The following is a 22,974-nucleotide window of genomic DNA, read 5'->3' as shown; positions in this document are numbered from 1 at the left end:
TTTAATGATTCAACCAAGTAAGCATTTAAAAAAAACTCTGAATTTACGGATAGTAATTATAAAAGAATATTATCTGTTTTACATATTTGTCTACATATTTTACAACACTTAAATATAACTTTTAATTAAAAACACTGTGAGCTATGGGACTACAGATTACGCATACGCCGGGTAAGCCCTGTTTTGTATTGTAGTTGATTCTTATTCTCTGTGGCAAAGCCAATCTCTCAGTTTTCCATGTTTGTTTTGCTTTACGGTTTCTCTAAAAACAGTGCTCTCCAGAAATTGTACACTCTTTTCGATCGTCAAATAGCCGCATTCGGTCACCGTCCTCTGGTGAGTTTAGTAGTGCCGCTTGTTGCTCTCGGTTTGTTTGTTGTTTGTTTTTTTCTTCTAAATAAACAAAAAGTTGCGAAATCGCAAAGTAGTACCAATTCATATAAAACATGTTCTTAACGTAATACCAAAAACCTGAAGTGATACAAAATCATTTAAAGAAATCACGTTATACTCGCCTGTCGCAATTTTTTGAACTTTGACCTACATTTTTTACACTGCCTCGACAATTTTCCATTATCACAGTTTACTGTAACACATTATTATTGTTAATTAGAACAATAAATACAACAAAAGTCTGTGCTACAATTAAATGTACTTACATCAGTGACATAAAAAACATTATTTGTTTACATTTAAATCAATCAATTAACTCTTAACTTCTGATTAACTGTAACGATTCGGTTCAAGCTTAAGTTCACGAGTTCAGCCGATTTAAGTTTATGATAATGATGTTTCGATTAGCCACATGAATAAACAATGTTTTTGCTAACGCAAGGTAAACAAAATGAAAATACCCTTTCTAGTGGTTTGATTTTGGTTTATAATATCATTTATTGTTCATATAAACAAAAACTTAAGAAGTTTAATGTGGGTTTCAACCAAGTTTGCTGTAAATGGTGCAATTCGTTATGGTTGAACTATAAATGTTACCTATTCTTTCCTACAGATTTTGTTATGAAGTGGTTTCTATTCTTTGTGCTGGCAATTGGCCTGGGTTTATGTTCTTCCACGGCCAACTCGGTATCCGGTTATAATTACTATCGTTTGCCGACTGCTTTAAAGCCCCAAAAGTATTACTTGCGTATCCTGACACTGCTGGAAAATCCAGAGGAGCTTCGATTTACCGGGACTGTGAAAATCGTAATTGAAGCCCTGGAAAATACCAGGAACATAACGTTGCACTCGAAGAATCTTACCATTGATGAGTCCAAGATAACTCTTCGCAAAATTAGCGAAGATGGAAATAAGGATAACTGTGTGACCTCCACATCGATCAATCCCATCCACGACTTCTATATCCTTAACACCTGTGAGGAACTCTTGGCTGGAAATGTTTACAAACTGAGCGTGCCCTTCTCGGCCGATTTAAGTCGGCAACTTATTGGCTACTACCGTAGTTCTTATAAAGATCCCGAGACCAACGTTACGCGGTGGGTTCTCCTTCTACAAGTTCAAACTAAATCGCACTAACTTCTATTATCTCGTTTCAGTTGGTTGTCTGCCACCCAATTTGAACCAGCTTCGGCTCGAAAGGCCTTTCCCTGCTTTGATGAGCCTGCTTACAAGGCATCCTTCGTGGTCACATTGGGCTATCACAAGAAATTCACAGGCCTTAGCAATATGCCCGTGAAGGAAACCAAGCCACAGTACGTTTTTCTTTCTTTCGGATATATATAATAGAGTTTAAAATAACCTTCTTTATTGCAGTGAATCCCTTACCGACTACATATGGAGCCATTTCGAAGAGTCAGTGCCAATGTCCACATACCTGGTGGCATATTCCGTTAACGATTTTGTCAACAAGCCTTCTACTCTTCCAAATGGCGCCCTTTTCCGCACCTGGGCCAGGCCCAATGCCATCGACCAATGTGACTTCGCCGCAGAGTTTGGACCCAAAGTACTCCAATACTATGAACAGTTCTTTGGCATCAAGTTCCCTCTCCCCAAAATCGATCAGATGGCAGTTCCCGATTTCAGTGCTGGCGCCATGGAGAACTGGGGCCTGGTGAAATATAGAGAGTCCACACTTCTCTTCTCGAAAACCCACTCTTCTTTGGCAGACAAACAGGACCTTGCGAATGTAATAGCTCATGAGTTGGCCCACCAATGGTTCGGAAATCTAGTCACAATGAAATGGTGGACTGATCTGTGGCTTAACGAGGGATTCGCCACTTATGTGGCCAGCTTGGGTGTGGAGGACATCCACCCGGAATGGAATACAAAAGACAGAGGTTCATTAACCACTATGATGGCCACCTTCCGTCTGGACTCTTTAGTTACCAGTCACCCAATATCAAGGCCCATTAAAATGGTAACGGAGATAGAGGAGAGCTTTGATGCAATCTCGTACCAGAAGGGTTCTTCAGTGCTGCGTATGATGCATTTGTTTATGGGCGAAGATGCCTTCCGATCTGGACTAAAATCGTACCTACAGTTATATGCGTACAAAAATGCCGAACAGGATAATCTTTGGGAGTCGCTTACTGAAGCTGCACATAAAAATGGAGCATTGCCCAAAAACTACGAAATCAAGACAATTATGGACTCGTGGACTTTGCAAACCGGGTGGGTCTTGAAATAGTTAATTTTTAACCTTAACCATAACTTTATATTATTTTTTCTCAGTTATCCCATCGTCAATGTAACCCGTGATTATAAGACAGGAACCGCTAAGCTTGGCCAGGAACGTTATTTACGGAATACCGAGATATCCCGAGCCCAGTGTGTTGGATGTTGGTGGATACCACTGAGCTACACAACACAGAATGAGAAGGACTTCAGTAACACTGCGCCCAAGGCCTGGATGGAGTGCAGCAGGTCTGGCGAAAGTATTCCCAAGACCATCCAGGATCTGCCTGGACCCGATCAGTGGGTGATCTTTAACAACCAGCTGTCGACACCTTACAAAGTGAACTACGATGCTCAGAATTGGAAACTTTTGATACAGACTTTAAACAGCGAGGAGTTCCAGAGCATTCACGTTATCAATAGGGCCCAGCTCATAGACGATGTCCTGTACTTAGCTTGGACAGGGGAGCAGGACTACGAGACCGCACTGCAGGTGACCGACTATCTGCAAAGAGAGCGGGATCTTCTTCCCTGGACATCAGCCTTCAACAATCTCAAGTTGCTCAATCGCATTCTACGACAAACTCCCAACTTTGGTTTCTTTAAAGTAGGTGTAAACTCTTATTTTAGAAACCCAACTCTTATAAAACCCCAAAATTTTTAGCGCTACATGAAAAAGCTCTTCACACCAATTTACGAACACCTAAACGGTATAAACGACACATTCAGTTCGATCCAGCATCAGGATCAGATCCTGTTGAAGACCATGGTGGTCGAATGGGCGTGCCAGTACCAGGTGTCCGACTGTGTACCCCGGGCACAGTCCTATTTCAGTAGGTGGCGATCTGAGCCTAATCCCGACGAAAACAACCCGATTCCGATCAACTTTCGAAGCTCTGTGTACTGCGCTGCAATAAAATATGGTACTGATGAGGATTGGGATTTCCTCTGGTCGCGGTACAAAAATTCAAATGTGGGAACCGAAAAGCAGGTCATTTTGGGTACTCTTGGTTGCTCGAGAGAAGTTTGGATATTGCAGCGTTATCTGGAGAGGGCCTTTAATCCCAAAGGAGGCATTCGCAAGCAGGATTCCTCGCTTTCCTTCCAAGCAGTAGCCTCGCGGGAAGTCGGAGTCCTGTTGGCCAAGAAGTACCTAATAGATAATGTGGATCTTATCCACAAATAGTAAGTTCAGCTATTATTGAAAACATAGTGGTATTACGAAGAAATTGTCTTTCAGCTATTATCCCCAGACAAGAAGCATGTCTCGATTTTTCTCGCAACTTTCGGAGCAAGTTATTACGAAGAGTGACCTGAATGGGTTCAGAGCTTTCGTTAACAATTCTCGACAGTACCTGAAGGGCCTTAGTCAGACGATTCAGCAAAGTTTGGAGATAATGCTGACCAATGTGCAGTGGATGGAACGAAACTATCACCAGTTTTCCCGCTCCATTCAGCAGCACTTATAGATTGTTCAGTCACCTTTTCCTCTGAAAACCCTTTTTAAATAAACAACGTTCTATAGTATTATATGCGTAGATCAAAAAGTTTACTTCGGAGTTTAAGATATACATTGTCAATATAAGCCCTGGGACTTTTTAATTTCAGTAAGATCTTCATCCTCATCAAAGTAAGAATTTTGGTTTAAAAGTCAACATTTCAAAAAGAACTGTTGTAGGTATCCGTTTTATATAAAAAGCTTTAAAATCGTAAACTGTAAAACAAGCCAAAGAGTAAAAGAGAGAGTACACGCCGGCTTTTAATTTATATACTGCAAGAAACTCTCAATTCTCTGAGGTAATTTCTCTTTCTTCTTTTAAGCAGGGCGCTCCGAAACCGTCTCCTTACTTATATTATTTTCTTCTTGATCTATAAACTAATCGCATTCGGTCTTCGTCTCCGTTGCGTTCAGAGGTGTAGTCGGACAAGTACTGATTTTAAAAACTCATAATAGTTGTAAATATATAATTTTATAAATTAAAAAATAATGAGAGTTGTTTAAAAAGTTTTGTCATATAAATAATAGACTCTCACCCCTTAATTATTTCATTCACTGATTGTTTTCGATTATATAAGTATAGTGGTCTTGTTATTTGATAAGAGTAATTTATATATACAAGGCATTTTACGTAATGAGAACTAAATATTAAACAACAGTGAAAATGAAGCGTTTACTAATACTAAAAGTTGCACCATTTGCATTTATTGGAAAATGTACATATAATCTCATTCATAGATTCGGAATTCGCGATTCGGGAATGGAATGGTTCTCATTTTTTGTGGTTGGCCTTTGGCTGGGCGTAGCCATGGCTAAATCAGAGTCCAGCTATAACTACTATCGCCTTCCGACATCTTTACGACCCCAAAAGTATTACTTGAGTATTCTGACCAGACTGGAAAATCCGGAGGATCTTCGGTTTAATGGAACTTCAAAAATTCTAGTAGAAGTTTTAGAAAACACCAGTAACATCACATTGCACTCAAAGAATCTCACCATCAATGAGTCGGAGATCACTCTTCGTCAAGTTAAAGGTGAAGGGAATTCGGACAACTGCGTGACCTCCACATCGACGAATCCCACCCATGACTTCTATATCCTTAACACCTGCCAGGAGTTATTGGCTGGCCATGTCTATGAACTGAACTTACCCTTCTCAGCTGAGCTAAACCGACAACTTGAGGGGTATTACCGTAGTTCCTACTTGGATCCTGTGGCCAATGAAACGAGGTAGGGACCAAGTATGGGAATATACATATTATCTTCTTTTTATTATGATTTGCAGATGGATATCTATTACCCAATTCGCACCGGCTTCGGCACGTTTGGCTTTCCCCTGCTTCGATGAGCCTTGACATAAGGCACCCTTTATAATCACATTGGGCTATCACAAAAATTACACGGGTCTGAGCAATATGCCAGTGAAGGAAACTAAGCCACAGTAAGTTATACTTTCTTTATTATTTATTTATTAATAATTGCCCATAATCCCTCCTCACAGTGAGTACCTTCTGGATTACATTTGGACGGAGTTCCAGGAGTCGGTGCCGATGTCTACCTACCTGGTTGCATACTCTGTAAATGATTTCTCCAACAAGCCATCAACATTACCAAATAGCGTCCAATTTCGGACCTGGGCCCGTTCTAATGCCATTGATCAGTGCGATTTTGCGGCTGAATTTGGACCCAAAGTTCTGCAGTACTACGATGAGTTCTTCAACATTAAATTTCCGCTTCCGAAGATCGATCAGTTTGCAGTGCCCGATTTGAGTTACAATGCCATGGAGAACTGGGGTCTGGTGACCTTTAGGGAGTCCAGACTCCTTTTCTCTCCAGGTCATTCCTCTCTGGCGGACCAACAGATGTTGGCCTACGTAGTGGCCCATGAGTTGGCTCACCAGTGGTTTGGCAATCTGGTCACAATGAAGTGGTGGACTGATCTCTGGCTCAACGAGGGATTCGCCACTTACGTGGGCAGCTTGGGTGTGGAGAACATCCATCCCGATTGGCATTCAAAGGACAGAAGTGCTTTATCCTCTCTAATGACCACTTTTCGACTGGATGCTTTAGTGAACAGTCACCCAATATCAAGGCCCATTCAAATGGTGTCGCAGATTACTGAAAGCTTCGATGAGATCTCGTACCAGAAGGGATCTTGTGTGTTGCGTATGATGCACTTGTTTCTGGGAGAAGATGCCTTCCGATCTGGACTAAAATCGTATCTACAGTTATTTGCGTACAAAAATGCCGAACAGGATAATCTTTGGGAGTCCCTCACTCAAGCTGCACATAAAAATGGAGCATTGTCGAATAACTACGACATCAAGACAATAATGGACTCTTGGACGCTGCAAACTGGGTAGGTCTTTACTATGATCCTCAAACCAATTAGCATTAAATACATCTGGTTTTCTCTCAGCTATCCCTTGGTCAATGTAACCCGCGATTATACGGCAAAAACCGCTAGGCTCAGTCAAGAACGATACCTCCGGAATACAGCTATATCAAGATCCGAGCACGGTGAATGCTGGTGGATCCCACTGAGCTACACGACCCAAAATAAAAAGGACTTTAGTAACACTGCGCCCAAGGCCTGGATGGAGTGCAGCAGGACTGGCGAAAGCGTTCCCCAGACCATCCAGGATCTGCCTGGACCCGATCAGTGGGTGATCTTTAACAACCAGCTGTCGACACCTTACAAAGTGAATTACGATGCTCAGAATTGGAGACTTCTGATCAAGACTTTGAACAGCGAGGAGTTCCAGAGCATTCACGTTATAAATAGGGCCCAGCTTATAGACGATGTCTTGTACTTTGCTTGGACAGGAGAGCAGGACTACAAGACCGCACTGCAGATGATCAACTACCTTGAAAGGGAGCGGGATCTTCTTCCTTGGAGATCGGCCTTCAACAATCTAAAGTTGCTGAATCGCATACTTCGACAAACTCCCAACTTTTTATTCTTTAAAGTAGGTGCATATTCTCTTCAGGACGACCCTTGATTATAAATCCTCAATTTTCAGCGCTATATGAAAAAGCTCTTAATTCCAATCTACGAACACCTAAACGGCATGAACGACACATTTAGCTCGATCCTGCAGGAGGACCAGATCCTTTTAAAAACGATGGTTGTCGATTGGGCGTGCCAGTACCAGGTGTCCGATTGCATACCCCGGGCGCAGTCCTACTTCCGTAGGTGGCGATCCGAGCCTAATCCCGACAAAAACAACCCGATTCCGATCAACTTTCGCAGCACTGTGTACTGCGCTGCAATAAAATACGGTACTGATGAGGATTGGGATTTCCTCTGGTCGCGGTACAAGAACTCAAATGTGGGATCAGAAAAGCAGACCATTTTGACTACCCTTGGCTGCTCAAGAGAAGTTTGGATATTGCAGAGTTACCTGGAGGCGGCTTTTGATCCCAAAGTAGCCATTCGTACACAAGATTCTTCGCTGAGCTTCCAAGCAGTAGCATCTAATGAAGTGGGCTTCCTCCTGGCAAAGAAGTATTTGATTAACAATGTGGACTTTATCATCAAATAGTAAGCTAAAAAAATTTTTTTTGTTTTTAAACCCGACTAAGTATCATAACTTTTAGCTATCATCCCCAGACAAGGAGCATGTCTCGACTTTTGCCACCTCTTTCAGAGCAAGTTACTACGGCGAGTGACTTAAATGAGTTTAGGAAATTTGTTTACGATTCGAGAGAGTCCCTGAAAGTTGTTGATCAGGCGATTAAGCAGAGTTTGGAGACAATGCTGACCAATGTGCAATGGATGGAACGAAACTATCAACAGTTGTCCCTCTACATCCAGCATCATTTATAGACAATTCAGTTACTTTGTTTAAAAACTCTAAAGTCAACAGAAAAAATTATAAACATTTAAAAATTTTCAAATAAACCACCTAATACCCTAGTAATATATGAACAGATTATAAATTATATAATTTTATTTTTGAATGGAAATATATAACCATATTTTCACTATTCACTTACAAAATGAGAACCAAAATGTAAAAGAGCACATGCCATATTTTATCGAAGGCAGGTCGTTTCTATGAGCCCAAACATAGACAATAACACTCTGAGAGAAAGACTAAATCTCTCTATCTCTCTTTTAAAAGAACGTGTGAGCGCGTTATTGTTACTATATGATCAACCCGATCTTCATAAAGGCATCATTCGGACTTTAGATTCCGTCGTGTTCAGAGGTACAAATAATTTTTACTCCAAGTGTGTTTAAGTCCTATTTTTAATCGCATCTTAAGATAACAAAAAAACAAGTAAATCACAAAACTGGACAACAATGTTGCATTAAATATTATTAAATTAAAACACGCTGTTGAATGAAAATAAATGTTATGTGACGTGTTACTAATACAAAGATATTATTAAACGTATTTCTCTTTACTGGGTATTGATCGGGTTATTCTACTGATTGATGTATGTATATATGTATAAGTGGGTCGTATTTAGATTATTTCCAAAACGTAATATTTCTCATTGTGAATTAAGAACATAGCGAAATAAAAGAACTTTCAACTTATACTAGTTTAAAGGGCTAAAAACTGTTTACTAACAGAAAGGAACATGAAGTGGTGCCACTTATTTCTAACTGGCTTATGGTTAGCGACGGCCAATTCCAGCTATAATTATTATCGACTGCCGTCAGCTCTTCGACCCCTAAAGTATGACTTGCGCATCTTGACGCAGCTGGAAAATCCGGAGGATTTTCGCTTTGGCGGAACTGCGAAAATTCTGATTAAGGCACTGGAGAACACCAACAACATAACTTTGCATTCGAAGGATCTGACCATCGATGAGTCTCACATAACTCTTCGTCAAATTGGCGGAGAAGAGAAAAAGGATAACTGCGTAATTTCAACGGTGGTTAATCCAACCCACGACTTTTATATTCTCAACACCTGCCAAGAACTTTTAGCTGGCCATGTGTATGAGTTGAATTTGCCCTTTTCGGCCAAACTAAATGACCAATTAGAGGGATATTACAGAAGTTCCTACTTTGATTCTGCGGCCAACGAGACGAGGTGGATAATATGACAATATAATATGGGTTTTCTTATTCTCTCTGATACTGTGCTTTTCTTGCAGATGGATCTCCATTACACATTTTGAACCAGCTTCGGCTCGATTGGCTTTCCCTTGCTTCGATGAACCTGGCTATAAGGCACCTTTTGTGATAACCTTGGGATATCACAAGAAGTTTACGGGTCTCAGCAACATGCCCGTGAAGGAAACTAAGCCACAGTACATTTTTTTACTGTTTATTTTACTATATATTTCTATTTTACTATATATGAGGATCAACATATATTAATCTGTCTTTTTATTTCTTGCAGTGAGTCTATTCCTGATTACTTATGGACGGAATTCCAGGAGTCATTGCCGATCTCCACCTACTTGGTGGCATATTCCGTGAACGATTTCTCCCACAAACCTTCCACCCTGCCAAATGGTGCTCTTTTCCGTACTTGGGCAAGGCCGAATGCCATCGATCAGTGTGATTATGCATCAGAGTTTGGACCGAAAGTTCTCAAATACTATGAGGAATTGTTCGGCATTAAGTTTCCGCTCCCAAAGGTCGATCAGTTCGCCGTGCCCGACTTTAACATTGGTGCAATGGAAAACTGGGGCTTAGTTACTTACAGAGAAACTGCACTTCTGTACTCCAATGAATTTTCCTCATTAAAGGATAAACAGGAACTTTCTAACACAGTAGCTCATGAGTTGGCCCACCAGTGGTTCGGAAATCTGGTGACCATGAAGTGGTGGACCGATCTCTGGCTTAAAGAAGGTGTGGCCACCTATGTGGCTACATTGTGCGTGGAATACATCCATCCGGAGTGGCGTTCAATGGAACTAGAATCATTGTCCAACTTGCTAGCCATATTTCGAAAAGACTCCTTGGAGAGCAGCCATCCCATTTCAAGACCCATTGAAATGGTTTCCCAGATTTCTGAGAGCTTCGATGAGATATCGTACGAGAAAGGATCATCAGTTCTGCGAATGATGCACTTGTTTCTGGGGGAGGAGTCATTCCGGACCGGTCTAAAATCGTATCTAGAAAGGTATGCTTATAAGAACGCGGAGCAGGATAATCTATGGGAGTCACTTACTCAAGCAGCTCACAAAACTGGTTCTTTGCCAAAGGACTATGACATTAAAACCATCATGGACTCCTGGACTCTCCAAACCGGGTAAGTTTAAATATCTCAAGGAACCGAAATATTATGTATTTTCTTTTACAAACCACCTTATAGATATCCCTTGGTAAACGTAACCCGGGACTACACAACAAAGACTGCGAAACTCAGTCAAGACCGCTACCTTCTAAATACCGACAAATCTAGAGCCGGAAATGGATGTTGGTGGGTGCCACTTAGCTATACCACTCAGGAGAAGAAGGATTTTAACAATACGGCACCCAAAGCTTGGATGGAGTGCAGCAAGACTGGCGAGAGTCAAACCAAGACAATCCATGACCTACCAGGGCCCGATCAATGGGTGATCTTCAACAATCTTTTATCATCGCCTTATAAGGTCAACTACGATGCGCAAAACTGGAAGCTACTTATCGAAACCTTAAACAGCGAACAGTTCCAAAGCATTCCTGTTATCAATAGGGCCCAGCTTATAGACGATGTCCTGTACTTCGGTTGGACAGGGGAGCAGGACTACGAGATCGCCTTGCGATTGATCAATTATTTGCACCGAGAGCGAGAGCTTCTCCCTTGGAAATCGGCTTTCGAGAATCTAAAGTTACTGAACCGCATTGTACGGCAGACACCAAACTTTCAGTTTTTCAGGGTAAGCTTCCTAAGAATTTATTAAAGATTCGGAGATATATTGAAACCTCTTATTTTCAGAGTTATGTGAAACAGCTAATTACACCTATATACGAACACGTGAAGGGCATTAACGACACATTTAGTTCAATTCAACAGCAAGATCAGATCCTCCTGAAGTCGATGGTGGTCGATTGGGCGTGTCAGTACCAGGTGGCAGATTGTGTGCCCCAGGCCTTGGCCTACTACCACAACTGGAGATCGGAGGCAAATCCCGATGGGAAGAACCCAGTTCCGATTAATGTGCGAAACACTGTTTATTGCACCTTGATAAGGCTTGGATCCGATGAGGAATGGGAGTTTCTGTGGACGCGTTACAAGAATTCAAATGTGGCAGCCGAAAAGCGAACCATTTTGACGGCTTTGGGTTGTTCGAGGGAAGTGTGGCTGCTCCAGCGGTATTTGGAGCTGATCTTTGACCCCAAGGAGGAAATTCGCAAGCAGGACTCCAAGTGGGCCTTCCAGGCGGTGGCAAAGACCGAAATTGGCTTCCTGCTGGCCAAAAAGTATTTTATGGACAATGTGGAGTTTATAAACAATTTGTAAGTATAGTAAACTTGTTAGTTTATAACATTTTAAGATGATGGTAATATTTGTATTTTAGCTATCATCAACTTACCAGAAGTTTGACTCGTCTTCTAGAACCCCTTGAAAAACAGGTCTTTAATCGAAAAGACTACAACGAGTTCAAAGAATTTGTAATCAACTCGAAAAGGTCTTTTAAGGGTTCGGAGGAGGCGATTCAACGGACACTGGAGGTAATGCTGACCAATGTGCAATGGAAGGAGCGAAATTATGACCAATTCACCCGAGCCATCAAACCACTTCTGTAAACATTCAGACCAGGCAATCGCAAGAATTTATAAAGATATTCTTACGGCTAACAAAATAAAATTGCCCAAAATCTAAAAGAAAAGAAAGCTGAACTTCATTAAAATGTGTTAATCATTTATATATGTAGGTCAGAATCGAAGACGTCTGTATAATCATCTCGAGATATAAAATCTGTTTCACCGACCCAATAGCGAGTTTAGAAAGGAAGATTAAGGGAGCGGAACATAATAAAAATAAAATTCTAAAGTTAGTATTAAATAGTCAATTGATGGAAAAGAATAAAATGGAAATTCATAGAAAGAAAATCATATCACGTCCATTAATAATTTCCCTTTTGAGTGTTCCTGTTTTTATATTACTTGACTACATAACACCTTACAAATGAGTGGATTATAGGTTATGCATAAGTAATGTGTGCTCTTTTATCATTTCATAGACCTTGTCACGGAGCGATTTTGTGCTAATAAAAATAATCACAAGCCATTGAGTTGTTCTCTATTAGTTTTTACTCTCTGAAACTTACGTGCTCAAAATCATTTTTATTCTGTTTCATCGTCGAATTTGCAGCATTCGGTCTTTGCTCTCCGTTGTGATTAGAGGTGTAAGTTAAAACCCGTGCTAGAGCTCATTGTACTAAAATCTAACAAAAAACCATATGGCACACAAAATAATTATTTTGCCAGACTAATATAATACCAGATTAAAGAATCCAGCGTGTGTTTTTGACAAAATGTGATTTTGGTAAATGTAGTAACATGAGAAGGTAGTAGCAGCACTTATATTAGTTACATTTCATACTACACTTTAGTATTTTTACTATTGTCGCAGTTTTCATTTACAAATGTAATTATTGAGGAAAAAATGATTAATCTAATCGGACTGTGACCTTTATACTTAGTTGGTTTAATTAATTCTCAGTAATTCAGATTTTTTTTAATTACCATAGAATTGAACGGATTTATTTTTTGATAAGAATTTCGCAATTTGACATGATTTTTTCGTTTGTAGTGATAAGAAAACATCAATGAGTTGTTTGCCGGTGCCCATACTAATACTAATAGTAATACCTTGCCAATAAACATTTTTTTTGCCATATGAGTTTGTTGCCCGCATCCATGGGAAAACAAGTTTGTAAAGATAATGTTATTGTAATATATTCCTGTCTTTTGCTAATCATGAAAGCAGATAGTAGCTTGAAATGTACAACGATTATTTACTTGGATCTCTTAATTGCAGCTTAAATTAAAAATTATATTATACTAACATAAAAATCGACCATGGAATGGCTCTTGTTATTATGTGTGGCACTTAGCCTGAGTTTAGCAAGAGCTAATTCCAGCTATGACTACTTCCGACTACCCACGGCGCTTCGACCCCAAAAGTACGACTTGCGGATCTTGACAATAATGGAAAACGTTGAAGATCTTCGCTTTAATGGGACTGTAAAAATACAAATCGAAGCCCTGCAAAATACCAAAAACATAACGCTCCACTCGAAGGATCTGACCATCGATGAGTCGCAGATCACTCTTCGCCAAATAAGCGACGAAGGGAGTCCTGAGAACTGCATAACCTCTACAGAAGTAAACCCCACCCACGACTTTTATATCCTCAACACCTGTCAAGAACTTTTGCCAGGCCATATCTACGAGTTGAATTTGCCCTTCTCAGCCAAGTTACAAGAACAACTGGCGGGATACTACCGAAGTTCTTACGTGGATCCTGTGGCCAATAAGACGCGGTGAGAAACGGGTTGGGAAGGTATCTTAGAGAGACGTATTCGACTTTCTAATATTCTTCCAGATGGATCTCCATTACCCAATTTGAGCCGGCCTCGGCTCGATTGGCATTTCCCTGCTTCGATGAACCTGGCTATAAGGCACCCTTTGTGATCACCTTGGGCTATCACAAAAAGTTCACGGGTCTCAGCAACATGCCAGTGAAGGAAACCAAGCCACAGTAAATGATAATTTATAATTTATTTAATCAGAATCACAACTTAAATTTCTCATTTTTTTGCAGTGAATCGCTTCCCGATTACGTATGGACCGAATTCGAGGAGTCACTACCAATGTCCACCTACCTAGTGGCATATACCGTAAACGATTTCTCCTTCAAGCCATCAACTTTACCGAGTGGCACCCTCTTCCGCACTTGGGCAAGGCCGAATGCCATCGATCAGTGTGATTATGCCGCGGAGTTTGGACCGAAAGTTCTCCAATACTATGAGGAGCTTTTCGGCATAAAGTTTCCGCTTCCGAAGGTCGATCAGATCGCAGTGCCCGACTTTAGTTCGGGTGCCATGGAGAATTGGGGTCTGGTCACCTACACGGAGGGTGCTCTTCTTTACTCCGCAGAGTATTCCTCGCAGGGAGACAAACAGGATCTGGCGAATACAGTTGCTCATGAGTTGGCTCATCAGTGGTTCGGAAATCTGGTCACAATGAATTGGTGGACTGATATCTGGCTCAACGAGGGATTCGCCACTTATGTGGCAAGTTTGGGCATGGAAAACGTCCATCCGGAATGGCGTTCCATGCAGTTCCAGTCGGTGTCAAACATGCTAACCATTTTCCAAAAGGACTCCCTGGAAAGTAGTCATCCCATTTCGAGACCCATAGAAGTGGTATCGCAGATTTCTGAGAGCTTCGATGAGATCTCGTACGAGAAGGGATCCTCAGTGGTGCGCATGATGCACTTGTTCCTGGGGGAGGAGTCATTCCGGACCGGTCTGAAATCCTATCTAGAAAAGTATGCTTATAAGAACGCGGAACAGGAAAATCTTTGGGAATCACTTACTGAAGCTGCCCATAAAACTGGTGCTCTGCCAAAAGACTATACCATTAAGACCATCATGGACTCGTGGACTCTGCAAACGGGGTATGCTTAAACATGAATACGAACGCTTTGCGAATCAACTGTAAAAATGTACAACTTTTAGATATCCCGTGATCAATGTGACCCGTGACTACACGGCAAGGACAGCTGAACTCACCCAGGAGCGCTACCTTCTTAATACCAATATATCCAGGGAACATCGGGATGGGTGCTGGTGGGTGCCACTGAGCTACACGACCCAGGAGGAAAAGGACTTCAACAACACGTCACCCAAGGCATGGATGGAGTGCAACGAGACTGGCGACAGTCTGCCAAGAACGATCAAGGATCTGCCTGGACCCGATCAGTGGGTGATTTTTAACAACCAGCTGTCGGCCCCTTATAAGGTCAACTACGATGCTCAGAACTGGAAGCTTCTGATCGAGACTTTGAACAGCGATGAGTACCAGACCATCCATGTGGTCAATAGGGCTCAGCTGATAGACGATGTCTTGTATTTCGCTTGGACGGGAGAGCAGCAGTACGATGTCGCACTACAAGTAATTAGTTATTTGCACAGGGAGCGGGAGCTTCTTCCCTGGAAAGCGGCCTTTGATAATCTAAGGTCTATTAATGTCATCTTCCGACAGATGCCGAACTTTCGGTCGTTAAAGGTAATTTTCAAAAAAGGAAATATTCCCTTACTGATTAATTATATCCCCAGGGCTACATAAAGAAGCTGATCACCCCGATATATGAGCATCTGAATGGCATTAATGATACAGATTTGTCGATCCAACACCCAGATCAGATCCTTCTGAGGTCGATGGTGGCGAACTGGGCCTGCACGTACCAGATTTCCGATTGCGAATCCCAGTCGCTGTCCTACTTCCGAAAATGGCGATCGGATGTTAATCCCGACGAGAATAATCCAGTGCCGATCAGCTTCCGTAGCGTTGTGTACTGCACTTCTATTAAACGTGGTAGTGACGAGGATTGGGAGTTCCTATGGACGCGGTATCAGAAGGCGAACGTGGCGAACGAAAAGGAGACCATAATGGATTCTCTAGCTTGTTCGCTGGAGGTGTGGCAGCTGCAGCGGTATTTGGAGATAAACTTTGACCCAAAGGGAGAAATTCGGAAGCAGGATTCAGCCTCGGTCTTCCAGTCAATTGCCTCCAATAAGATCGGCTTTCTGTTGGCCAAGAAGTACCTAATGGACAACGTGGTCTCAATTTCCAAGTTGTAAGTTTAATTACTTGCTAGTGTAGTTATTAAAAAAAATTAATGACATATATTTTATTCCCTTAATTAATAATTTGTCTTCAGCTACCATCCTCAATATGAGTATATGGCTGAACTTCTGCCGCCGCTTTCCGATCAAATCTTCACCCGGAAAGACTACCATGAGTTTAAAACCTTTATCAGCAAGTCTAAGGAGCAGCTCAAGGACATAGAACAGGCAACAAATCAATCATTGGAGATAATTTTGACCAACGTGCAATGGAAGGAGCGAAACTATGAGAAGTTCACTAGTGCCCTCCAAAAGTTCCTATAGTTAACATTGTTAATAAATTAAAAACTAAAATTATTTGTCCATTATTTAAAAAAAAAATTTTTGCAAAATAAAAATTGATTACATTTTTACAAACTTATAATAGACCATTCATGGTACTTTCTCCCATTTAGACTTCAATGATTATGTGTATGTTGTATATTTCGTATATTTAGTTAAGCATGTTCTATAATGCTAATCAATAATAAACATAAATATAATTGGAATCAAGCGGTCCACACTTCAACAAAGCCGCTTTGTAATCAAATTTATGTGTCGCATTGAACTGCTGAATCGGTTCCTTATGTTGATCAGTGTTAATGTTATTTTTAATTGTTAAATGTAAACTTTACACATTACAATGTACACAAATCTTTGCTTTGTAAATGTTAATATCACTATAGCAGCGCTCTTGGAAAAAAATCGAACTGAACTAAACTAGAGTCATGTAATGCATGGAAAAACTAAGGCTAATCCACTAAAAATATTGCGTAAGTAGTGTGCTATTACAATTAATACAGATATTTTAATTTTATTACAATTATTTATCAATATTACATTACAATCGTGTGTGTTTTGTGAGTGAATGAAGTTTTGTTGCAGCTTGTCATATGAAAACGTTTTTATAAACTATGCAATCAATTTCATAACAATTCTCAGTTGTTCGCTTGATCTGTGTTTGTCCGCTATTTTCGATTCAATCAATTACTTTTCACTTTTGAGGTGTGTCATACGTTTAACAACTATTCAACACTTCGTATATATTTGTGTGTTAGCGTAGGTATAGCTCATTGTTTACAATAAACCATTCCAGTTACAATATGTATGCTGTAATTATTACAGATTTCATCGCCTGTCAGACACAAAAATCAACCGCCGATGCCAATGCAACGTGGTATGTATGTCCTATGAGAATATTGGAGATTATTCATTACTATTAATAATAATTACTATTATTACAACACTCGCTGGTTCTGCCATGCACTATTTTGAATCAAAGATTTGTAAATTTATTGCTTTCGCTTTTAATTTATGTACGAGTATATCGAAAACGTGTTGCGAATGTCAGTTACATTCAATGGAGCAAACAATCTCAACGTTTTAAATTCGTGTTTTTAAAGTGACGTTCGGTATGTTTATTAAATAACGATTAGAATACAATAATATAATGCCAAAATCAAATGCATCGATTGAACAGACTGAACTGATTGCTACTAATAAAAACAAAAATTATGTGATCTTCGGATATGGGAAGAGGGAGCCTTAGGGCTTTTGGAATTGAGGCCTCAGTCAAACCACTGGTTAGTTAATGAATAGTTATGCATGTAGATAAACGATAGAGCTTAGTACGATTACATTGTTTAACAAACAGACTTCTTCTTTTGCTTATTTTCTAGGCTAGAGACATCTCCAATCCGATCAGTATGCCGATGTAGGATTTGTCATTCAATATTCACTTTGACCGCTTCACACTGGATTTTTGGGGTTGGGAGCAACCTCAAATCTTGTGCGAGCCGCTGGGCACGTTGTCATTTGACCAGGAGCTCTGTGCCGATGGTGGCGGAGGCGTTGAGGATGTCCCCGGCTTCGGCGGTGTGGCCTTCTGCGGCTGAAGATCGAACCGGGCATAAAAAAGCAAATACGGAGTTATTGTGATCTTGCGAGTGGGCGATAACAGCTCTTCAAACTCCCGTTGGGTCATGGCCTTAATCTTATCATCGTCGCACATGTACCAAATGGGATCTGTGCCTCCGTGGGCGTAGTTCGCTCTGACACCACCGCGTCCCGTACTTCCGTAACCCGTGGGATAGGTGGTACCCGATCCTCCGAAGTTTAGATTGCTGTTACTTCCGTTTTGCAGGGATTCCTCGCTAAAGTCGCTGCAACTGGCCGAGTTGCTACTGCTCGTCTGCTGGCTGCAACAGAGCCTCATGGCACAGCAGTTTACCCCCTGGCAGGTGGTGTTCATGCTCAGCTTTCCAATTCCATTGGTGATGTTCTTGCTGCTGGTCCCATTCACCTGCTTTACATTTTTGCTCATATCACCACTGCTGGAGGCTTTGCTGCGTCCGAACTTCATCTTCTTCATCAAAATGTTGCCCGAGGAGGCCAACGCTGAGGCAGCTGCAATGACTGGAGTGCTGGCCACAGAACTGCTTCCATTGTTTGGAGCTGCATTCTCGTTGGAGGCTGCCGCTTGTGAAGACATCGTTTGCGAACCCGTCATCGTATTCCTTCGATCCTTCGGACAGTTTACGTAGTCACTGGCCAGATCCAAGAAGCATGTGTAGGCGATATAGTGGCCCACTGTCAATGTGGCTCCCACATGCGTAATTACGCTGTATAGCTTGTACACGTGCAGCTTATTGCCTTCGCCCAGCTCACAGCAGGTGGCGCAGAAGCAGGGCAGAGTGAATGTAGTGGGCACATACGTACTCACCTTCTCCATGCCGCCAGAAAATCGGTTGAGCTGGATAACTAGCAACCGAGGCAGCACCTCGTACGAGATGGACCTTATGGCCTCGGTGTAGCCGGTGCACTGGTTGCAGCTGTATTTGTTTTCGCCGCGGAAATACTCCTTCGTGATGCACGAATTCTGGAAGCGGTAAGAAATTAGTCAACTCGTGAAATACTCTTTTTTGAGCTCACTCACCTGTATATAGGTGCTGGGCTTCTCCTGCAGATCGGCATTTTCGTACCCCGAAATTGGCACCGGCACAGAAATATCGAGCATGCCCTGCTTTTGCCGCGTAATCGTTTCACAGCTTAGGCATTTGGTGGTTAGCACCACAATGCCCTCAAAGTCGGAACTGAAAAAGTTCAGGTTCAGCTCGCGTATTCGGTCCTCCAGGCGCATTTTGTCTTTCAGCACTGTGGCCGAGTTCATCTCGTCATCGCTGGAGTATTTTGTGGCCTGTGGCGCTGGTAATGTAGGCAACGCAACACTCGGGGGAGCAACGCTAGTACTGGCATTGGCACTTCCGCTCGTACTGCTGGCGCCACTGAGATCAACTGTGTTCAGGTAGAACAGGCTGTTGGGACTATTGTCCTTAAGCGGCGACTGAACGCGCGTCGACTTGGATGACTTGACCTCGTCTTTTCTTTTTGATTTGCGGGAAAAGAACGACGTTTTGGTCGTGGTTATTTGACTAGTTGGCAGAGATCCATTGCCAGAGCTCGGGTTCTGTGACGCAGTGGAGTCAGTCCCAGAAGTCGCAGAGTCTCCAGTGTCGACCTCATCTGGGTTGGCTATGTAGCTGCGAAAATGGAACACATTTTTAAATCAGTATTAGGAAAATTAATATTTCTTATTTCTTATTGTTTGTAAAGTGTACTTACCCATTTGCAATGACCTCGGGACACTCGCCGATGGCCTTAATCAGCGACTGGTTCGTCTCGCGGATGCAATTAAGCACACACATGAGAAACTCGTGTGCATCCTGCTGCTGGTTGCCTTCGAAGGTTGCATTCACGTTCTGAATGGCGTGCAGCAGCGTATCCGCGTGGTATGGCTCCGTGGAGTCGGCCATTTCGTTTCCATGCAGGTTGTTGTACAGCTCATGCAGTTTCTCAGTCACCGACTGATGAGTCGACTTGCTGGAACCATTTCCGCTAGTTACTCCGCCGTTGAGACCGCTATATTGATCCGTACTGGTGGCCAGATCCTTGCTGCTCCAACTTCGCGCGTGCTCCAACTGAACGGCACTCACATTCCGGCCGAGTGATGCCGACCTAGCCGTTTGCTGACGTACAATGGTCTGCTGCACCACGTTCAGGTCCTGTATCAGGTGGTGCAGGCTATGCAGAAAGTGTGGGGCAAAGCGCAGTGTGTACACCACCGAATTAAGGTAGCAACTGTTGCCAATGTTGCAGAGGGTACCCATCGAAGGGGCATGGTTTAAGGCAGCTGCACTGCCATTCAGGCCAGCTCCCGTTCCCGAAGTATTGCTGCCACCGCTGGGCCCGTAATACTGATGGCTCTGGAGCTCTTGGGACTCGATCTCGTTGGATGTGGCTCCATTGCCCGATCGCGCTCCATTGCCCCCGTATCCGTTCGCCACGCGACGCTCATCGGTGGTCGTTTGGAATCGACGATCATATAGTGACATCGTGCTAGTCCTTTTGCGGCTGGTCCGTGATCCTGCTGCTCCCGACTTTCCTGTGGCGTTGAGTTCAGCCTGTGCTGCCGCGATTGCGGCCGCCGTTTCCGGAGAATGGATCTCGATCTCTCTCAGAAGCTTGTTGCCTCTCGTCCGTTTAAGTCCCCCTGCAACGCGTCGCTTCTTGCCAGCGGGCTTTGGCTCCTGGGCCTCTTCGACGCGGTTCCAGAACTCCGGCTTAAAGAGGTCTGAAAGAAAGAATATCTTTATTAGTTGGTGTAGAAAATGTATAATTTTAAATGAGAACTGACTTTGGATAAACGCTCTTTTGGCAAGAGCAAGAAACTGCAGCATATTCTCTAAATAAACGTGCATTTTTTAAGTGACAGTATCTTCAAAACAAACTAGATTTCTAAAGATTGACTGCATTTTTAAACGTAACATCAATTAAAAAAAACATTTATTAAATGCGGATTTGTGACGCACATAAAAAGGTTAAAACAGCTTTGTGATAATCAAAGAGTTATCTGTACAAACGTAACCACAGCGGTATTATATAATTTTATGGCCACGCTAATCACAATATTTGTTGTGCACATGTGCTGGAGTGTTAAACTTCTACAGTAAAACCTAGCAGGCAGTTCTCATTTGTAATTTAGGTTGAATCCTTGCCAAATCCTACCTGGTGGTACGTATTCAGTGGACTCAGTGGGCGTAGGCGATGGTGGCTGGACAGGCGCTGGTTGTGGGGCGAGTTCCGGCTGCTTTAGGCCAACTTCGAGGGAGTCCTTGGTCGTGGATTCCTGACGCGAACGTAGACTGGAGCAGCGCGAGGTGTCGGCGACATAAACGCGACGTTGTCGCTTCTTAGCAGGTGAACTATTCGGCGTGTTCGCTATTACACTCTCCTGAGTAGCGGCCACCTGATCGCAGATTACCACAGGATAAAGAATGGTTTGCAGTTGGTCCGGTTGATCCTGTAGAGCCTGGCTGGACTCGCTGTATGAATCCTGCTTCTCCTGCTGCTGATTTGGTTGATCCTGCAGGAGGAGCTGGCTTTTGTTTTCAGGAGATTCCTGTTGATCTTGCTGCTGCTGCTTGGATTGATCCTCCTGCTGCTGCGGCTTATCCTGGCTGTTGGTGACCTTTTCACTGGTCTTGTTCTGAGTGGGTGGAAGACTGGCTGGTTCCTCTTTGCGCTCATTTACGTCATATTCGTGCATCTTTCATTATCCTGCAAGGGGGAAAGGGATATGACATTAAAACCAGACATTTTGCTAAGGGTTCAATAGCGTATAGAATCAATCGGGGTGAGCAATGACAGGCGACTGGCCACAATCACAACAGGTTCCCAGCGATAAGGGGCCCACGATTGATAATCAATTACTAATCTACACATGTGGGGACCCGAGTAGTGATTCATAGCCAGGTAAATACCGAAGTTCAAGGGGGGAATACATGGCTATCAGTATCAGTATATCTATGCCATCTTTTCCAGCGGCTAATAACTTTCAAAGCTTGGTCCGCAAAGCTTTTCAATTCAGCCTCGGTCAGCTGTTTTCTTTTTTTTGGTTTTTTTTCGGTCGGTGCCTGCAAAAAGGTGCCCCGATCACATGCGGTGCCATCCAATCAGGCAATATATAATGTCATAATCCCACGCTCGTTACTGCAGCCAATCAAAAACCAATTGAATCGAAATAGATATAGACATGAACCCGTGAACTTGGCCATAATTATGTAAAAACGGCAAGGGGGTGGTGGGTGGGTGGTTGTGGCGAATGCAACGTAAACTATATTACTATTGATTTTGTTGCTGCTCGGATATGAAGGTCATTGGGAAATACGGGCGACAAGTTTTGAAAAAATCTCGAGAAATCGGGGCCCACAAAATCGCACTAGGTAAACAGTTATAACTATGGCGATAATTTATGCACGGCTATGGGTTAAAGATGCTTAATTGGGTTTGCTGATTTCTAGATCCCCCCACCTCTACAGATTGAAACACTCACATATCGGGGGAGCAACATTTGTGGGCAATGCTGCGCTATACGAATCGGGGAAAAAGTTATAGAACGCCGCTTCAGCTGCCGACCAAATTCAAAAAAATCGTAAAGAAATTTTGTTTGCAACGTAAGACACGCACACACATACGCACACCCGCACTCGCACGCACACACACACACACGCGCTACTCGCTGTGCTAACAGCACTTTTCACTTTTTTTCACGCACAGCTGCCCGGTTCTTGGCCATTTATCGTTTTTTATCTCACGCACGACAGCCCAGTTTGCTGGCAGCCAATTAGCATTCACTCCGGGTCTATTTAGTCCCGATTTTAGGTGGATTATTTCATTTAGTGAGTTCCGTGAAATATTTTTGGAGCGGACGACTAGGGATGCAAGAGAAGTAATCGATGGCTGTCGTGCCAGCCGCGATGGTGTCGCTATCTTGACTATCGATAGGAGCCGCCAATCGAATACCGTCCATCGAAGAAAGATTTGAATAAATTTATGGCGATAGGTAACCGTTAAACAAATGTTTGATATTAAGATTTGATTTTAAATTGAAGTTTGTATTACTTATTTTTTCACAGGAAATTAAGTACCTTTATAAAAAGGAAAGTGGCGTATTACGTACAGATTAATTATGCTGTGAAAAAAAACAAAAAATAAAA

At 42.4% G+C, this 22,974-nt stretch overlaps 5 protein-coding genes across 7 annotated transcripts; 4 read left to right on the top strand and 1 right to left on the bottom strand.

Moving 5' to 3' along the window:
• The first annotated feature begins 72 nt into the window (after positions 1-72).
• LOC108007195 (aminopeptidase Ey) lies at positions 73-4,180 on the top strand. 3 transcript variants are annotated; one of them, XM_065866094.2, is made up of 7 exons: positions 73-171; positions 1,007-1,490; positions 1,551-1,706; positions 1,768-2,625; positions 2,686-3,235; positions 3,293-3,813; positions 3,869-4,180. In XM_065866094.2, the coding sequence occupies exons 1-7, from the start codon at positions 144-146 to the stop codon at positions 4,095-4,097; spliced, it is 2,826 nt and encodes a 941-aa protein (XP_065722166.2). In that variant the 5' UTR covers positions 73-143; the 3' UTR covers positions 4,098-4,180. The 3 variants fall into 3 exon arrangements, with proteins under 3 accessions (XP_065722166.2, XP_065722167.2, XP_036674160.3); XM_065866095.2 differs by lacking the exon at positions 73-171 and adding an exon at positions 348-367; XM_036818265.3 differs by lacking the exon at positions 73-171 and adding an exon at positions 460-835.
• Positions 4,181-4,616: 436 nt separating this feature from the next.
• LOC108007234 (aminopeptidase Ey) lies at positions 4,617-8,049 on the top strand. Its single transcript, XM_065866099.2, is given in 7 exon segments — positions 4,617-4,633; positions 4,865-5,356; positions 5,412-5,567; positions 5,628-6,485; positions 6,546-7,095; positions 7,150-7,670; positions 7,727-8,049. Coding segments are annotated over 6 exon segments (2,784 nt in total). The 5' UTR covers positions 4,617-4,633; positions 4,865-4,886; the 3' UTR covers positions 7,956-8,049.
• Positions 8,050-8,081: 32 nt separating this feature from the next.
• Positions 8,082-11,885, top strand: LOC108007235 (aminopeptidase N). Its single transcript, XM_017070872.4, has 7 exons — positions 8,082-8,340; positions 8,712-9,177; positions 9,242-9,397; positions 9,490-10,347; positions 10,411-10,957; positions 11,017-11,537; positions 11,600-11,885. The coding sequence occupies exons 1-7, from the start codon at positions 8,187-8,189 to the stop codon at positions 11,826-11,828; spliced, it is 2,931 nt and encodes a 976-aa protein (XP_016926361.4). The 5' UTR covers positions 8,082-8,186; the 3' UTR covers positions 11,829-11,885.
• A 432-nt stretch (positions 11,886-12,317) lies between these two features.
• LOC108007196 (aminopeptidase N) lies at positions 12,318-16,306 on the top strand. The gene is made up of 7 exons (XM_036818271.3): positions 12,318-12,430; positions 13,066-13,570; positions 13,633-13,788; positions 13,852-14,709; positions 14,771-15,320; positions 15,371-15,891; positions 15,976-16,306. The coding sequence occupies exons 2-7, from the start codon at positions 13,107-13,109 to the stop codon at positions 16,202-16,204; spliced, it is 2,778 nt and encodes a 925-aa protein (XP_036674166.3). The 5' UTR covers positions 12,318-12,430; positions 13,066-13,106; the 3' UTR covers positions 16,205-16,306.
• A 391-nt stretch (positions 16,307-16,697) lies between these two features.
• On the bottom strand, positions 16,698-22,713 carry Usp1 (ubiquitin specific protease 1). Its single transcript, XM_017080975.4, has 5 exons — positions 22,311-22,713; positions 20,984-21,535; positions 19,541-20,549; positions 18,855-19,458; positions 16,698-18,797 (listed from the first exon to the last, which is right to left on the bottom strand). The coding sequence occupies exons 2-5, from the start codon at positions 21,522-21,524 to the stop codon at positions 17,700-17,702; spliced, it is 3,252 nt and encodes a 1,083-aa protein (XP_016936464.3). The 5' UTR covers positions 21,525-21,535; positions 22,311-22,713; the 3' UTR covers positions 16,698-17,699.
• Positions 22,714-22,974: the final 261 nt, after the last annotated feature.

Source organism: Drosophila suzukii, chromosome 3, assembly GCF_043229965.1.
Source record: "Drosophila suzukii chromosome 3, CBGP_Dsuzu_IsoJpt1.0, whole genome shotgun sequence".
Classification (NCBI taxonomy): domain Eukaryota; kingdom Metazoa; phylum Arthropoda; class Insecta; order Diptera; family Drosophilidae; genus Drosophila; species Drosophila suzukii.
Note: the sequence above shows the minus strand (reverse complement) of the source record. Positions and strands in the feature narration are given on the sequence as shown.